The sequence below is a fragment of the Aedes aegypti genome, chromosome 3, assembly GCF_002204515.2.
Source record: "Aedes aegypti strain LVP_AGWG chromosome 3, AaegL5.0 Primary Assembly, whole genome shotgun sequence".
Classification (NCBI taxonomy): Eukaryota; Metazoa; Arthropoda; class Insecta; order Diptera; family Culicidae; genus Aedes; species Aedes aegypti.
The window spans coordinates 51139073-51158141 of record NC_035109.1 but is presented as its reverse complement, the minus strand read 5'-3'; the positions used below and the strand labels follow the sequence as shown (position 1 = coordinate 51158141).

The following is a 19069-nucleotide window of genomic DNA, read 5'->3' as shown; positions in this document are numbered from 1 at the left end:
ATTAGGTTAAGAATAACAAAAAGTGAATTCTAGGGTTTTTGTTGAACTATTTTCTCCCTATCTTTGCATAAATGTATCACATTACTATTAGTTCTCCAAAGGAATTTTGATAATTTCGCAGTTGTAAGTAGTACAAATCTCTGCCTTAACAAATGTATTAAAACCAATGAAATAAACGCATTTGAGCTTCAAATAAGCCAAAGATGGTTAAAAAAAAAAAAAAAAAGAAAAAAAGAAAAAGAAATGAATCCCAACAATTTTTTCACCCATAAATGGGTTTAAAAACACTCATTTTTAAAGTTCCGTTGCTTGTCTAAAATGTGTATTTATTTACCCGTTTAACATATCTGAATTCACCCATTTTGTGACAGATATCCGTTCTATTTCAAAACGAGTAATTTTTTACCCATTAAAGGGTATTCGCAAACCACCGTGAAGAGTCACCCGTTACTCTTACTCATATGAGTAGACTGATCTTAGCGTGTGCTTACATCATGGTTGTACAAAACGGGCGGCTTATTTGTTTTTTTTTTCCAGACTGGAACAACGGATTTGACCCATGCTTTTTTGGTTTTTAGAGTTTCGGTGGATCGTTTATTTTTTCGTTGTGTCTCGCTCGATATTCGTTCGCCAACAAGAACTTTCTGGGATTAATTTTAGGCGTTCAAAATTGTCTCTAAAGGATTCTCAGGTGAGTACTTAAGTTCTTCTATAAATAAATCTTCTAAAACGAAGCCTTCGCTTAAGATCGCAATGAGTGAACCGGATTACATCGACACGGACTACGAATCGGACGAGTATTATGATGAACAGGGCCGCAAAGTGAAGGAATTCGAATCCTTCACCGAAACGGAGCCTGAAGTGGAACAAGGATACCCTTGCGCCACAAATGGACAAGCAGAGGATGTGGATTTCACCGCCGATGATGCCGAATATGTCAGCTTCCAGCAAATGGAATTGAACAGGGAAGAACCACTGGAACAGACACGGAACATTGAGACCGGAAGCTCGAAACTGGAAGAGTTCAGCAGGAAGTTGGCGTCCTCTTCGAAGGGGTCTTCCCTGACTCATCCGGGGTATACCAAGGAAGATATGAGTCCTACGGTTCGGGATCCCCGTTGCAAATCCGACACGCTGTTGGCCTGTCTGTGGCCGGTTTACGTGGGCAACTTCCGGTGCGAGAACCGTTCGGACGAGTTCGATAGCGTCCGGGAGTACTTTGCCTGGAAGGGACTTCACGTGCGCTTGTGGTTCCGAAATATCGACGAGTACCACCGGGACTTCCAGTCCAAGGCCGGAATCTACGACATGTTGGTGTACTTCGTTTCGGAACGGGACGCCGATTATGCGATCCGGAAGTGTCACCGAGAGATCTACAAGGGGTATCCGTTGAATGTGTTCCCCGGGCGGGAACCGGTCTATTTCGATCCCAGTCGAAGTCTGCAGGCCACCAGGATGAAGAGCGGACGGATCTACAGTGAACTGTTCTTCGAGAAACACGTCAAATTCATCCAAAAGGTTACGGTAACCTGTGCGGTCAAGTTCGACACCAGATCCGGTGCCATGGAGTTCGCCAGTACTGCCGATAAGGCCAAGGCACAATTTGGTGAACGCTTGTTCAAGTTTAAGCCCGTCCCCCACAGGCTGCGGAAGCAGCGCTTCCTCGAGCAGGACATCCTTGACCAAATCGAAGCCTACCTGGCGTACCATCCGAATGCCCTCCAAATGGATCCCAACGACAAGTACGCCAACATGTTGCTGCGGAACGAACGTCCGAACGTTGATCCGAAACCGAAACAGCCAGTTCTTCCCCTGCGGAGAGGACCCACCAAGCAGATGCAGCAAAAACGACTACAGCAAAAGATTTCGCGGGAGCGAAGGCGGATTGCAAAGGCAATGGCGGAAGGACGTAAGCCGAGGTGCTTCGATCGGAACAAGCCTGCCAAGCAACGGTTCAAGAAGATGGTCCAAAAGATGAAACAGGGCTTTCAGAATGGAGTGGGGGAGTTTTAACCTTTCCGAAAGAATTGCTCATTCACCTTCGGTGGTAAGTTGAATTTTATCTCTTTGATTTTATAATTTGTTGAACTCGAATAAACATTTCGTTGAATTAGATTCAAACTCAGTTTGGATTAGGAGAAGTTTCACCGTCTTGATGTTTATAGCTGAAAATGCAGGTATCAATATAAATAATATTTATTTATTTGTCTATTTATTTATTTATTCGAAACACATCAACAGGCAAATTGTAGCCCCAATGATGTCTAAAATATATATAAAACAATCAGAGGACAAAAACTTAACAAAAGCACTAAACAGTCAAGAGATAAAACTTAAATTAAACTCTTCGTTCGTCAAAAAATGCTAAAAACCTTCGGCGAAGCATCTCTCGGGTGGTATTGAAGTCGAACAATGATGCGACTTTATTGAACACTCGCTGCAACCCACTAAGTGCTCCGTGAAGTCCGTAGTTGGTTCGAGTTAGAGGCAATCTCAGCATGACGCTGTTCCGGAGGGAGCGTGGACGGGCATTTAGATGGACTCGCTCCAGGATTGTCCCACAGTCAATACGACCCAGTAAAACGTCTGCAATTGTTAAAGCTCTGAATGTGTCCCTTCTGTTCCGGAGGAGGTCCAAGTCTATCAATCGGCATCGACTCTCATAGCTCGGCAAGCGGAATGGATCTCTCCAAGGTAGCTTACGGAGTGCGAATCGGAGAAATCGGCGTTGAACAGATTCGATCCTTTCTGCGCCATTATTATAAATAGGACTCCAAACAGCGGAACCATATTCCAACGTGGAACGCACGAGAGAACAATAGAGTGATTTTAGACAGTATATGTCGGAGAAATTCTTGGCGATTCTAAAGATGAATCCCAAAGTCGTTGACGCTTTACTGACGGTATACGAGATATGCTGTTTATACGTTAACTGTGAATCAAGGAACACGCCCAAATCCTTAATGTGATTCACATGTTCAATTTTCGTGCCAAGCAAACTATAATCGAACGTGATTGGTTGCTTTTTTCTAGAAAACGTGATGATGGAGCACTTGGTGGGGTTAACCACCATTCCATTCAGCGAGCACCAACTGGCGAAACTATCAAGTTGCTGTTGTAGGTATAAACAGTCGGCAACGGAGCATATCCGTAAAAATATTTTCAGGTCGTCTGCATACGATAAGCGGGGGCCTTTGATAACGAGATGAACGTCGTTGAAGTAAAGCAGAAAAATCAGTGGTCCCAGGTGGCTTCCTTGTGGTATACCGGATGTAGCGTGAAAACTGTCGGAACTGCAATCGCCTATCACAACTCTTAGCTGACGATTGGTTAGGTAAGAGCCGAACCAGCTCAGAAGATTACCGCAGACGCCAAATCTGTCAAGTTTGGCAATAGCAATATCGTGATTCAACTTGTCAAAAGCGGCCGACAGGTCAGTATATATAGCGTCAGTCTGCACTCGAGTGATCATACTGTCGGTAATGAAAGTGGTGAAGCACAGTAGATTAGTGGTTGTTGAGCGGCCGGCGATGAATCCGTGCTGATCGGAATCCAGCAGGTGCTTGCAATGAGAGAGCAAAGGTTCCATCACAACAAGCTCGAATAACTTCGACACAGCACTCAAGGACGTAATACCACGGTAATTATCCACGTCGCGTTTCCTTCCTTTTTTATGCACCGGGAACATGTTTGCCACTTTCCAACAGGAAGGGAAAATTCCGGAAGATAGAGATAATCGGAATAAACAACAGAGCGGTGCAAGCAAATTTCCGATATGCTCTTTGAGAAATGCTGAGGGAACTCCATCTGGTCCAGGATGGTTGGACGATTTCAACTGCGAAGCGGCCCTGGATACAGCATTGATATCCAAATCAAGACTCCCCAAAGCTTGGCCATTCATGGGGACATTGTTGGCTGCACAAATGACCTGATCAGTGCTTATACTTTCCCCGCTGAATACGCTGGAAAATTTGCTAGCGAAGAACTGACAGATTTCCTGTAAGCATGACGAGGATTTGCCATTCCATTCCATCGAAGAAGGAAAGCCCGATTCTTTGCGCTGCTCATTTACGTACTTCCAGAACGATTTTGGTTTGCGTTTAAATTTCAGTTCTATGCTCCGCTGGTACTTCAAAAAACAGTGACGACTGACACGTTGGTACTCGTAGTTGACTCTCAGGTAGTAGCTTCGCAATGAAGGTGTCCGATACTTTGTATATCTCCTTAGAGCTGCTCTCTTGACTGATTTCAATTTTCGCAATTCGCTAGTTTGCCATGGAGGGCGGGAGTCATGATGGACAACCTTTTTCGGCACGTGTCTGTCTATGACGTATGTCAAGATGTGAGAAAAAGTTTGCGCAGAAGTATTAATGTCTCTGAGATCGAGAACGTTATCCCAGTTGATGTCGGCCAATACGGCTGCTATGCTACGGTGATCCGCCTTAGAAAAGTCATATGACACACCTGCAGGACAGTTGTCGAAATCATGGGCCTGGTTATTCTCAACGGCAATAATCAACGGAGGGTGGTGCGGTACTGCTTTTACGAGCTCACAGGGTGCCGCTCCAATAAATGGAGCTTGGTCTTGCACAGAAACAAAACAAAGATCCAGGCTACGATTATTTTCGTTGACCACGTGGTTGATTTGTGCTAGTGTGGCTGCGCTGTAACTGTCTAGAAGACTGACTGCACAATCATGCATAGAAGAGTGTACAGGGTCTGGATAAAGGAAGCCGTTTTGAGATGATAACCACGAAATGCCTGGTAGATTGAAGTCGCCCAAGATGAAAACTGTTAGAGATTACGAATCGTAGCAACCATTGAATTATATTGAATGTAACGATTACTCGAATAAATTAGTCTTTAGTCAACCGTCAATCCGTTCAGTCGAACTTCTCCTGCCCTCCGAATACCCAATGAGGAGGATTCGGCTGTTCTTTCGAATAGCGACCAGTACCAAAGTCTGGTGGGTGGTTTGCTGTACATTGCAGTAAATTCACGGCCGGATATTTCGATCAGCGCATCGATTCTCGGACGATCCGTTAGCCAGCCCCGAGTTAGGGACTGGACAGAAGCGAAGAGAGTGTTGAGGTATCTCTACAGCACTCGAAATCACCAGTTACAGCTAGCAGCGAATGGTAAAGGCTTGGAAGTTTACTGCGACGCCGACTGGGCCGGTGACACCAAGGACCGGAAATCAACTTCTGGTTTTCTCATTTTTCTCGGTGGCGGAGTCGTGAGTTGGGCTTCCAGGAAGCAATCGTGCGTGGCTTTGTCATCCACTGAATCGGAGTTCATCGCTCTGGCTGAAGCGTGCCAAGAAATCCAATGGATACGCAAGCTTCTTAAGGATCTGGGGAAGAAAGTGGATCATCCGATCTGCATCCGTGAAGACAACCAAAGCTGCATCCGGCAGGTGGAGAACGAGAAAGTGGATCAACGATCGAAGCACGTCGACACAAAATATTGCTTCATCAAGGACCTGAAAAATAAGAACATTATCAGTTTGTCGTATTGTCCTACAGAAGACATGCTGGCAGACATGATGACCAAACCGTTGACGAGTGTGAAGCTGGGAAAATTAAGAATTGCAGCAGGAATTGTAGCTATCGATGTCGAGGAGGAGTGTTAGAGATTACGAATCGTAGCAACCATTGAATTATATTGAATGTAACGATTACTCGAATAAATTAGTCTTTAGTCAACCGTCAATCCGTTCAGTCGAACTTCTCCTGCCCTCCGAATACCCAATAAAAACATCGTCGACGGGATTGGCGGATTCCATTGCAGTGATGACTGAGTCACAGTGCGCCTCTATGAGCTCATTATCACGAACTCGATCAGGAGCAATGTAGAGCGTGCACAATAAAAGAGATCGATCGCCAAGCTTGATGGACACCCAAACTTGTTCCAGACATTTCCACGATTCTTTTTCGATTAACTTTGCTACGAGTACGCCGCCTCCCGTGAGCTTCCTGCTGTTGTTAGGATTACGATCGCAGCGAAACACTTCGTAATCAGTTCCGAACACCTGACTAGATAGCGTTCGCGAGTCAAGCCAAGTTTCTGTCAGGACGATAATGTCGAAGCAGGAATCCGACACGGCCATTCGGTAGTCGTTTACGCGCGAGTTCATACCGCCGACGTTCTGGTAGTAGATAACGATGTCTTCTTTCCGCCGCACTTTGGAGACGCCAATATTTCTGGAAGGCACGTGTGCATCAGGCATTGATTGAGAGCTAACATAAGTGGAGTACTCGCCGTTGTTAAGTGGTTGGAAGACCCTCGCCCCACTTCCGACAGCAGGGCCGGAACGACTATGGAGAACGACGACGGCAGGGGGCTGGACTGCGTCGGAGGGATTGAGAGCTTCCATATGGCTTTCTACGGTGCGTTCCGGGTGTCCATGAGTAAGTGTTGAAGAAGCATCACTTGCGTCGGTCGAGTCCAAAATACTGAAATTTGGAACCGCATCAGGCATCGGGAAAGCGGAAACTTGAGTGTACTTGCCTAGCAGAGCAGACTGGAAGATCTCTGAACCACATCTAGCAACAGGACCAGGACGACTGTGAAGAACGCTGGCTGGAAAAGGCCGGACTGAGCTAGAGGATCCAGAGACTTCCAAAATGCTAGCTGCACTGCGTCCTGGTTGTGAGCTTGACGTAAAACTGCGTTCCACTTGATGTTCTGTTGTCGTCGGAGTAGACTGGTTGTTCGGATTTAGTTGGATGGAATACTGGGTTCCAGTATCGATGTTATTGTGATCGACAAGATCAGAAGGAAAACTGAAAAATTGGAGCTGATCAGGCAGAGAATTGCTACAAAAGCATGCGTACTTGCCTGAGATAGAAGGTTGGGAGACTCCGTCACCAATCTCGACAACAGGACCAGAACGACTTCGATGGCAGAAACAAGCTGGCGCGACTGTGTCGAGTGGATCAAGAGCTCCCTTAATGCGGCAGGCAAAGCGTTCTGGTTTACGGCATTTGGTGACAGATGTAGCTACGTTGCTACGTTGCATGTTGTTCAGATCTAGTTCGCTGAGTTGACTACACTCGTGGGAGTGGAGAACTGTGAAGCTCCTATTTCCGGGGAGACCGTGATAGTCGGCGTATGCAGGCGGGGTAACCACATGTTTTTTGAACTCTGATCTTCGAATTCTCGGAACAAAACTCCTTTGGGCCAAGTATCAGGGCTCAGGGCAGCATCACGAAACTTAGGATCGATTCCAATCTTGTACGAAATGAAACTCAAGCGGCTTGTGTCGGTCCCTCGTTTTATTAGCGGAATTGCTTTGATGGGCTTATCGCATTGTAAACAATCTTTGGCCAATTTCTCGATTGCTTCTGGCTTAACATTTGGATGGACGCGGGAAAGATACAGCCAACATAATTCTTCCGGCTCGGGGACTGTGAGTATGCTGGCGGTAGTTGTATCTTTCGTTCCGCCGAGCAGAGGTTTAGTAGCGACCTGTTTAAAGTTGAATTCTTCGTCACGCCGTCTCTTAGAAGGTGGTTGTTGAAAAGACGAGCCAGGTTCGCGCAAAAACGGAGAAGATGGGGTCATTCGTTTAGACAAAAGAGCGATTTGCTGTCCTTGTTTTGCCAGTTCCTTTCTGATTTCAGCGTGTACTGACTCTTGTTTTTCAGTAATAGACTGAATAGCCTCACCGAACGACGAAACGACAGATTTGAATCTGGCAATCTTCATCAGTTTCACGCATTCATCACACATCCAAATCAAATTCGGGCTTCCCTGGATGATTTTCACAAACGGTTTGTTGAGCTTCGTAACCGAGCATCTTATATGCACCATCCGTTCACAGAAAGCCATACAAGAAATATACTCGTCATCGTTTCTGACCGGTTTCGCACAATGATCGCATGCATCAGACATGATGGAGATTCTCTAACACCGCACCTGTACGAATATGAGTTCGAGTCACTGTAAGCGTGAAGGAAAATAATCCGCCGTTGTTCGCGAGACGATTATGTTATCGACGTTTTCTACGTATTGTCACTGAGAACACCACAATAATAGATATGCCGGAGAGCACAGATCGATAATTAACGAAAATAAACTAAACACAGGTGAAAAATACACTGTTTACACGGGAAAAACTGTTCGATTACGGTGCGAGAAACAGAACGATCCGACTAGCAACCATGTAAACAAACGAAAAAAAAATATACATACGATTGGAAGAGCTCCTACTTAGTCCCTTATGAATGGATTTTACTAAACTGACGTATGTTTCAATGAACCTGCAGGCTGCTTGGGCACGTCAGGAGTTAATCATCAATATTAACCTCCGTTTCCCGAGCAGCCTAGATAGCCACGTAGTGTCGGTAGCGGTTGTTTCAACTGGCTAAGAATTAACACTACGGACTGCCTGTTCCGGTGGTAAAAGTCCACCTCACAGGTGACCCCTAATTTATGGTGTGATGCGTACCGTGCCTAAGAATGAATGGTTAGGGGGGTCTAAAAAAAACCTAACCGCTAACGGAGCCTGTGGGGTACCAGGGCGCCCTCCACAGTATTGAGTCCTTCCTGTGCTACCCGGAGCAATGGTGCAGGTGACCTTGTGTTTCTCCGAGATAATCGGCTGCCCTTCTTCAGTCTCTATCCTGAGGCTTCTTTTTGAGATTTCTAGCTCAATTCAAAACAAAACTTAGAAATGTCATGGTAGTTAGAATGCTATTTACAGTATTGGACAAAACATTTGCAACTTTTTCGATTTTCCATACAAAATGACCAACTTTGATAAACTATATCTCAGTTATTTATGGACCAATTTGAATGAAATTTTCACAAAATATCAGACATAACTTGAATTTGAACATATATTTTTGAGTGATTTTTCCAATCATAAGTTGAAAAGCAGTAACGGTTTGACTAAAGTGAATTTTTTGACGATTTTTTATAATTGACATAACTAAACATATTGAAGGAATAGCTTCATGGTATCTTAAGCAAAGTTGTAGATTTTGACGAGATGAATAAGTTTGCTGAAGACAGTTTTCGTATAGGGCTATCAGATTTTGAGATAAAAAGTTTTGAATTTTTCGCCGAAAATTACACTTTAGTTAAACCGATATTACTTATAAACTCGTGATTGGAAAAATTATTCATAAATATATGTTAAAATTCAAGTTATATCTGATGTTCTGTGAAAGTTTCACTCGAATCGGTCCATAAATAACTGAGATCTAGCTTACCAAAGTTGGTCATTTTGTATGGAAAATCGAAAAAGTTGCATATGTTTTGTCCAATACTGTAAGTAAGTGACTTTCACTCAAAATATCATAAAAATCGATTGAGATTTGGAAAAGTTATGGCTATTTGTTGTTTTTTGACGTAATATTAATTAACGTATGTTTGTAATATTTGGTCAAATTTTCGATGCATGGAACCAAATGAAGATAAAATATTTTTCGATATTTTATGTAAGGGCGTTTCTAAGCCTATCATAAGGATGCTTTGACGTGTATTAGTGTTTGCATAAATGCTTGGAAACAATTTTTGGCCCATAGCGGGGCAAAAGTTCGAATCTGCGGGGCAAAAGTTCGACCCATGTATAAACCCGCGGAACAATTTTCAAATTGCTTGAAACTCACGTGTTATTCTCAAATTTAGCAAAAATTGCCTGATCGTTCGAAAAATGTCACAAAAATTTTGCATTTCCACTTAGCTTTGCCAAAAACTGCTATTTTTAGGTATATTACAAATAATCCTGTTTTGGGCATTTTTTATGAAAATTATTGTGTATTTTTTGACAAACATAAGTTTACAACAAAATATGCCTGTCATAAAAAAAACAATGGTTTTGTGTGTTTTAGCCAACGAACTTTTGCCCCACACTAGATTCAAACTCTTGCCCCACCGGTGGGGCAAAAGTTCGTTTAAGACAATCAGTTTCGAAACTTTTATAACTAAAAATGGGTAAATATTTTGACACAAGTTTGTCCAGCAAAATTATAGCCAATGTGTTGAAGGTTCACTGTATGGTATTTGTTTTGTTTTATCTGCTACTGTTTTCCTGGAAACTTTGATTATACCACTAAGGTCGAACTTTTGCCCCACCTTGGACCTATGGATTCGCATTATGCGTTTTACGCAGTGTATTCTGGGCTCTTTCGCCTTTGGCGACTTTAAATAGATACCGATCTGGTTTTTTCGTTGCTGGTCTTTTTCTTGCTGAGATTGGTAGTTCTTTTTGATCCTTTGACCTTGACGCTTGCTGCTGGGCAGTGCGTCAAGAAAGCCAAGTTTTTTTTCCTTTTCGGGTCGCGCGCCTATTTTTTTCTGAGTGCTTTTATATAGCCGAGCAAACGAGTGAGGCTGAGAGTGGATTGTGGCTGCATAGTGAAGGATAAAGGATCAATTGGTGAGCTCGTTTCATGCTACTATTTCTAATCTATAAAATATGTATGACTGCACATTTAATCGTTACAATTGTGGGACGTAAATAATAATTTTCAACAAACTATGAATTGTTCGTCACTGTGAGTGTCGACACAAACTCTGATTCATGAATTATTTATGTTTCACATTTTTTTTATTTTCAGAACACCCCTTTTTACCTTTATTTTTGTAATTAAAAAAAAACTGAATGGTTCGACACTACAAGTGTAGACTTGCGAAAAGTTCACTTTATTCAACAAACTTTGGATGGTTCGCCACTGTAAGTGTCGGCATAAGAATAAGAGTGTTCTATGATGTTCCAACCAATCAAGTTTTTTGTTTCTTTTCAAATAAGTAAAATATAATAACACATGCTTTCGTCCTGACAGCTGTAGGAATGTTACATTTAGATATTTGTTCAACACACTTTGAATGGTTCGTCACCTCAAGTGTCGGCATAATTTTCCTCTACATAGAAATTGTTCATATCAAATGAAAATATTATATTTACAAATAAGCATGTATATATCTCACAAATCATTATTTATCATGGTCTAATCGCTTATCAAAGTGAATCCTGTGACCCAACGATCCTTCCCATTAACAAACATCCCTCCCAGTAACCTTTGTGGAGATGCAGAGGCAAATACGGTCTCCAAATAGCAAAGGTTACACACTAACATTCCTTCCCCCAATCCCACCTGACTGCAAGGACGTGGCCGGCGCCGTTATTGACCCTGTATAAATAGAGGCACTGAATTATGCACATTGAAGAAGATTATGGCCAATCCCAGCCAAACTTCTAGTTGATTCTTTGTGCATTTTCACTGACTTCGGTCAATCACGGAATAGCAACCATTGATATGTGTAGTCAGTCTAAGCTAAGCTAAGCTGGTCTTTTTCTTGCTGAGATTGCAAAAAGCTTAATCCTGCCTAGTTTGGGTAGTGGCTACGGTTAGGTTAGCTCAGATCAATCTTCAGCATAAAAGAACAGCAGCGATCAATTGTTGCAGACTCATGCAAAATGGTGCAGCCCAAGTGGCGCTAGTTCAAGAACCCTACTTCCGGAGGGAACTTCTATCTAGGTAACCTTGTGGACCCAGTTTTTGCTACTTTCAGCAAACTTGAAATGGCAAACTCGCGCTCCATGCCCCGCGCATGCGTGCTCGTTAATAAAGCAATCGTTGCTACACTCATTTCTGAGTTAAATACCAGAGATGTATGTGCTGTCACAATCGATGTTTCTGTTGGTGACCTCAACAGGAAATAAGTCTATTGTTCGGTATATTTACCACATGATGAACCATCCCCAACAGATGACTTCAAAATAGGTTGTCGTACACTGCGTAACAAAAGGCCTTCCGCTAATTGTGGGCAGTGATGCCAATGCTAATCACATCATCTGGGGCTGCTCGGATATCAATTTGAGAGGCTCCAGTTTTTTTTCCTTCTAAGCAATGGGGGGATAATCTGCTCAACAGACTCCGGACCGAGGTCCGGGAGTGTGGGGTTGGGGACCATTTACTACATGCAAGCAGTAAACAGGACCCACTAAACCATTTCCATTGCCGCCAAACCCTTTGTCTCTCCGGGACCACCAAGAAGGCATTGCTTCGGAGAGGGGCTATTGCACATCGCATCCTCCATGTTAGCTGCGTAGCTTAAGGGGGTACACCAAGGTAGCATGCTGGCGCTTTGCCAGCTTCCCGGGTGGTCCTCACCTCCCGTTGTCCGCTAAAAGCGGGTCGACCACTACGCCCGCGCCCAGCTGCACCGCAGGTATCAAGAACTGATACTGCGGGCTTCGCAATTTGACCTACTGAAGGCTCAGGCCCTATCAGCTAGCACCAGCTGGGATTGCTGCCCCGAACAACCAGAGGCTCGTATCCAACCCAGTAGGCCGACGCCACGACAGCAGCGCTACCAGGATGTTCTCCCCGCGGCCACTTAATCGCTGTAAGGGTCGATTTCGACCGTAGGGCACCGGTATGACCTACGTAGCCGACTGCGAACCCTTGGACCACCTGTTGTTTAGCGTCTGCACTAGTCACTCCTCGAGTCCACACGCCACCTCCTTTGGAGTTCCGAGACGATGTGGGTGATAGCCGATGAAACGGCATTCCAGCCAAACTCGTCTTCACACATCCTCTGGACCAAATTGTCCGGAGTCGTGTCCCGACCGCATGTGGCAAACATGCGGTCACGCATTATGCGGAAACGTGGGCACACGAACAAAACGTGTTCCGCCGTTTCCTCTAAACCTGCACAAACTGGACATTCGGGAGAACCCGCATGACCGAAACGGTGTAGATACTGTCTAAAGCAACCATGGCCCGAAAGGACCTGTGTCAGGTGGAATGTTAGTTCCCCATGGCGCCTATTGACCCAGATATCTAACCTCGGAATCAACCTGTGAGTCCACACTCCCTTGGTGGAACTGTCCCACGCACGCTGCCATTTGACCATGGAGGTCAGTCTGGCAGTCCTGCGTATGCCTCTTGTGCCGCGCCTTTCGAAACACTCTATGTCTTCCATGATAAGGATACCAATAGGCATCATACCGGTGATGACACAGAGTGTATCGTGTGACACGGTACGGTACGCGCTCGCAATTCTCAGGCACAATAGCCTATAAGTACTCTCTAGCTTGCTACGGTAGCTATCGGTACTCAAAGCCGTGCCCCAAGCCGGGCCACCATACCTCAGTATGGACGAGGCGACACTGGCCAGAAGCTTACGCTTACTGGCGTACACCGCAGAGCTATTGGACATCATCCGGGACAGTGCCAGTGTCGTCGATCATCACCCCCAAGTGTTTGACGGAGCGCTTCGAAGTGATTGTGCAATCGCCTACACTGATCACCGCTTGCTGCACCGACTTTCGGTTGTTGACAACAACAGCCTCAGTTTTGTGGTGAGCCAGCTCCAGTTTCCTGGAGCTCATCCACTCCTCCACAATTGCGATCGAGTGGGCTGCAGTCAATTCCACTTCTTCGATCGATTCCAGCGTAATATCGTCGGCAAAGCCAACAATGATCACACCCGCGGGGAATTTTAATCTCAACACCTCGTCGTACATGACATTCCATAACACTGGATCCAGGATGGAACCTTGCGGGACTCCTGAGGATATGTGAAAGCACTTCCGACCCACCTCTGTGTCATAGACTAATACCCGATTTTGGAAGTAACTTCCGAGAATCTTGTACAGGTACTCGGGTATCCCCAGACGCAGGAGCGCATCAGCAATAGCCGCCCAACTGGCACTATTAAATGCGTTCCTTACATCCAGAGTCACTACTGCGCAGTAGCGAATACCCCTCCTCTTACGCTGGAGTGACATCTCAGCGGTTTTCTTAACCGTCAGAATAGCGTCTACGGTGGACCTCCCTTTCCGGAAGCCGAACTGGTTGCTTGAGAGACCATTTACACTCTCAGTGTACCTCAACAGTCTGTTGAGGATGATCTTCTCGAGCACCTTCCCCGCCGTGTCAATCAAGCATATTGGTCTATACGCCGACGGGTCACCGGGTGGTTTCCCCGCCTTTGGCAATAGTACCAGGCTCTGCCTCTTCCACGCATCTGGAAATACTCCCTCGTCCAGGCATATCTGCATAGCAGATCTGAACATACCGGGAGCCTCCAAGATTGCGACTTTGAGGGCCAGGTTTGGAACTCCGTCCGGACCTGGTGCCTTCCCCATGCTTAGGGATTTTGCAATCCCTACAAGTTCCTCGTCGGTTACTCTATCCTCATCGCCAGCCCCAATCCCCGGCTGTCCTACAAAAGGAGGCCATGGGCTAGGGTTGTGGCGCGGAAAGAGCCCCTCGATGATCCCCTCCAGCATCTGTGGAGATTGCTCCGTAGGAGCAATTGCACCTCTTGTCTTCGCCATAACGATCGTAGGCATCACCCCACGGGTTCGCGTTGGCACTCTGACAGAGTCCCTCAAAGCAGGCCTTTTTGCTTGTCCTTATCTCGGACTTCAGCGCGACTTTGGCAGCGGTGAACACCGCCCGTCGTTCTTCACGCTCCTGCTCGGTACGTGCTCGCTGCATCCGTCTCCTGGCCCGTAGGCAGGCACGGCGCAGGTTCGCAATAGCTTGAGTCCACCAGTACGTCGGTGGTCTCCCATTCCTAGGGTGGACTTTTCTAGGCATGGTCGCATCGCATGCACGCGAAAGCACCGCTACCAGTTCGTCCCCGCTTAGGCCGAGTAGGTTACGCTCATGGCGGAGCGCCTCCCTAAGTACTTCATCATTGAAGTACGATGTCTTCCACCTGCGAGGGCTTGGCCTTGACCTAGCCGCTTCCTCAACCCGCTGCCTGCTGTTGTTGTAGTCGATACTGTAGCGAACCGCCAGGTGGTCGCTGTGAGTGTAGGCATTGTCTACCCTCCAGTTCGAACTACTCGTTAGGCCAGGACTACAAAAAGTAACGTCGATAATCGACTCCACTCCGTTTCGGCTGAAGGTACTTTTGGTACCAACATTAGCCAGATCGACATGTAGCACGGCCAGTGCCTCTAGCAGGATTTGACCTCGCTGGTTCGTGTTACGGCTTCCCCATTCCACGGTCCAGGCATTGAAGTCACCCGCTATTACTACTGGCCTTCGCCCTGTCAGCACGGTCGTCATACAGTCCAGCATCTGCGTGAACCGCTCGGTCGACCAACTCGGAGGCGCATAGCAGCTACAGAAGAGGACCCCGTTTACCTTGGCGATCACGAAGCCCTCGTAGGTAGTAGACACCAACTGCTGGACAGGGTATTTACCCGTTGTCCATATCGCCGCCATTTTTCCGGATCCATCCACGACCCAGTTGCCGTTGCCGGCGGGTACTCGGTATGGGTCCGATATGATGGCGATGTCCGTCCCTCACTCAACAACTGACTGATACAGCAGTTGCTGAGCTGCGTCACAGTGGTTCAGGTTCAGCTGCGTTACCTGCACTGTGACTTTTCGTTTATGGCTCGTTTGAAGGTCGGGCACCTTGAGCCTCCCGTTGGATGCTTGTTGTTCACGGACTTGCCGGAACAAATTAAGCACTTGGGAGGGTTCTTGCAGCCCATGGGCTACCTACAATGATTACCAATTGGATTCATCAAATGCTCAAAAACCGACATCTCTTCTCGACATTGCGTCAAGCAGCGATTCAAAAATTGCTAATTTTTTTCGGAGCGTATTTTATTTTCCGTGTAACTAACGGAAAAACAGGTTTGAAATGATTTTAATACCACCAGGCTCTTCGTTTGTGATAGGTTAATCGTAGAAAAATATAAAAGGTACGATTTTTTATATTACACGTTAAATGAAGCCCAGGCATTTGTAGGTTATATAAGAATGCAATTTTTCAAACAATTTCTTTTCTTATATGCGTGTTATGAGTCAAGGTATAAGCCAAAAATAAAATCATTTTGATTTCCGAGCTACGAAAAAATACACAACATTCCAAAGTGTACCCCGTCTAAAGGCGGGGTTGGGTATGGACCAATGCCCGAGTTCATTATCTGACGTTTGAACGGTGCCGTGTTATTTACGTGACCATGGCAACTAATGAATTCGGCACCGCTCAAACGTCAAATTAGTGAACTTTTGCATTGGTCCATTAGAGGGTTAACCTTCCAGTCATCGCGCGGTTTGCTACCGTCAGATCCACCGCGCTGTTGTTGTGAACGCATAGCGAGGTTTTTTCAACAGTGTTGTACAAAATACAACAGCGCGACGACTGAAATGTTACGATCATGAAAACGAAGCAAGAGATTCCATCGATTAGAGTGCCTGTAAACAAGAGTGACGTCATGTTCCAGTTTTGACAGGTCTCCTGCTCGAGTGGAACGCGGATTTGTATGGAAATGACAGATCGCCGCTGTTACAATTTTGACATTGACGCCACTCTTATCTAGATCCACTCTGCCATCGATAATTCATCTAAGGATTCTACAATAAACAACTTTTTATAAGTTTAGGTTCAAGCTGAGATGTGACTCGCGAAGACGGTCTTCTTTTTCTGTGATTGCTGAGTTTTTTTCTTATTCCATTTTGTGTTTATACCAATTATGCGCAAGCCGTTCAAACTCTCACATGAACCTCTCAGCAAAAAATGATTGAGTTTGCATCACATCGAATCATAAATAGCCGTTTGAGTGAAATTTCATGCCAGAAAACGTAGCAGACATTAGAAATAATTAATCTTCTGCTTAGATTTATCAGCAACTTTGGAAAAAACTGCTCCGCTGACTGAGGTTTTTAATAACAGTTTACTTTGAACACAATACTCTTCACTTTTTCAGCCACGAAAACGGTGGGCTGCATTTGACGTTTCGTGAGAGGGGAATCTGGGCTGCATATGACGTTGATATTTTTCCTCTTCGCGAGTCTCTCTCAGGGTTCAAGTTTTGGAAAAACACGTCTTTATTCTTTGAGTTTGGAATGACACAAATATGATACGTAAAAAGTGTAGGCTACTGCGACTTGAATAACGGTTGCATCGGGTTGCTTCGTCTTCACCCCCTTTCAATCGTTTAGTCTGAGGTTACGTCGCAGTTCCTGGAAACGGGAAGTATCTAGACTCTAGCGCCTTCGTGAAAACATCCGCAAGTTGATCCTGGGCAAGGCGGCTGCAGCTCCTCCTAAGGTGATACATTATGCTCACTTTGTGGAGAAAACCAGGAAGGGTAGGTGAGGAAGGGCTGGCCGTTTTGTTTACAAACATCTGAGACAGGTAGTCGGACAATCGACTTCTGATTGGTTGGAAAAACAGTGTTGTCAATAATTATTCTAATACGGTCGCATCTGCTCCATGTGTGCTCTATACTTCTTTCTCTATTTTCTACAATTTCGTCCACACCTATGGCAGCACGGTTAGTTCAAGTTTCAGCATCTTGCGGGCCAGGCAGTAATGACTTCTGATTGGTTGGAGAAAAAGTGGTGTCAAACATTATTCTAATGCAGCCGCATCTGCGCGTAGCGTACTCTACTTTTATCTCTCTTTTTAACTATTTCGTTCGCACTATTGGCAGCACGGTTAGCTTCAGTCTGAGCGTTATCCAGACCAAGCAGTAATGTTTGTAAACAAAACGGCCAGCAAGTTAAAGATGGCCTCCTAGCCATCTTCGCCAAGTGGGACCACCTTACTCTGGCTACAGAGTAAAATCCACACATCTTGATCCTGGGTGCTCACCGGCTCGATCAGTAATCGTCCTTCTTCTACGTGGTCACGAATAAAATGATGTTTCACATCAATATGCTTGCTGCGTTTCGTCTCGTGATTCTTCGCCATGGACCAATGCACGAGTTCATTATGTGACGTTTGAGCGGTGCCGTGTTATTTATGTGATCATGGCAACGAGTGAATACGGCACCGCTTAAACGTCAATTTAGTGAACTCGTGCATTGATCCATACCAATGCAGCCCCGGTTATCTTCGTGAATGACAACGGGTTTCACGGTGATGTTCAAATCTTCTAGGATCCCCGTCAACCAGATGGCTTCTGATGCTGCAGCACTCAGAGCGACGTACTCTGCTTCGCTTGAAGATGTCGCTACCGTCGTTTGCTTTTTGCGAGACCATGATACGGTAGCATTGAAGACCTTGAACATGAAGCCACTCACCGACTTTCGGTCCTCGTTATCCACAGTTTGGGAAACTATGCTATAGTAAGTATATTTCTTCAGGGATTCTTCAAATAATTTTGTAAGAAATTTCTCAAAAAAAGCTCCAGGGATGTCCTTAGGAAGAACTTTCAATCAAAACCGTATTTTCTAGACCAGTTACGATAAAGCCTCATTTTATTACTAGGGAGCTATTTCAGAGACTCCGTCAGTAATTCCTCTTGAAAAAAATCAAATGATTTTTCCACGTAATTCTTTACAAATTTGGTAATTCATCAAATTATTATTCCAAGGGATTTCCAAGGGAAAAATATAGACAGAAACTAATTTTATGTTTCCTTTAAAAGTTGTTCTAGGGATGTTTTCAGGAATTCCTCCAGAGATTTTCCCGGGCATACCTCCAAAAACTCCGGCAAGAATTTCTCAAGGGATTTTTTGAAAAGATCCCTGAAAGTATTTTTTAAGCCCTGAACAATTCTTTAGACAAACTTCTTGGTAAATCCCTGGAGGATTTGTCAAAATAGTTGTGTAGTTGTAAAAATTCTTTAATTACTTCCTGTAGGGATTTTGCTAAAGCTATCTGTAGAAAATTTCTGAAGAAAACTCTCGAGGAATCCCTTTAAGAATTCGTGAAGTAATTACTTGTAGAATATCAGGAGAAATTCCTAGTGGAATCCCGACAGGAGTTCCTGGTAGAATGCCGGACAGCAACACTGGATTGCAATGAAGCGAGTTGTGCGGTATCTGCAAAACTCGAAGCATTTGGTACTGGAACTCAAGTCAGACGAGCGTGCTAAGCCGCTTGTAGGCTTTGCTGATGTAGATTGGGCCGCGGACATTGCCGATCGAAAATCTGTTAGTGGCTATTTATTCCAGGCGGATGTACAGTCCTGTCGAAAATATCCATATAATCCGCAAAGCAAACAAATCGGATTGATCTTGTGAAATCGTATCTGGGTTATTAAACCCGGCTCGCGATGATGCAACTGCTATATTGGTCATCAACAATGTACGGTACCGACGCTCGCGTCGGTAGAACCTAGCACGGCAAT

The 19069-nt window shown here is 45.1% G+C and overlaps 1 protein-coding gene across 1 annotated transcript; it reads left to right on the top strand.

Annotated features, from left to right (window-relative positions):
* The first annotated feature begins 513 nt into the window (after positions 1 to 513).
* On the top strand, positions 514 to 2115 carry LOC5564548. Its single transcript, XM_001648855.2, has 2 exons — positions 514 to 691; positions 748 to 2115. The coding sequence occupies exons 1-2, from the start codon at positions 560 to 562 to the stop codon at positions 2011 to 2013; spliced, it is 1398 nt and encodes a 465-aa protein (XP_001648905.1). The 5' UTR covers positions 514 to 559; the 3' UTR covers positions 2014 to 2115.
* The last annotated feature ends 16954 nt before the right edge of the window (positions 2116 to 19069 follow it).

Excerpts from the sequence above, each read along its gene's own strand:
- LOC5564548 (XM_001648855.2), top strand. The coding sequence starts at position 560 with ATGCTTTTTTGGTTTTTAGAGTTTCGGTGGATCGTTTATTTTTTCGTT. Across the intron at positions 692-747 it reads TGTCTCTAAAGGATTCTCAG|ATCGCAATGAGTGAACCGGA; the intron begins GTGAGTACTTAA and ends CCTTCGCTTAAG.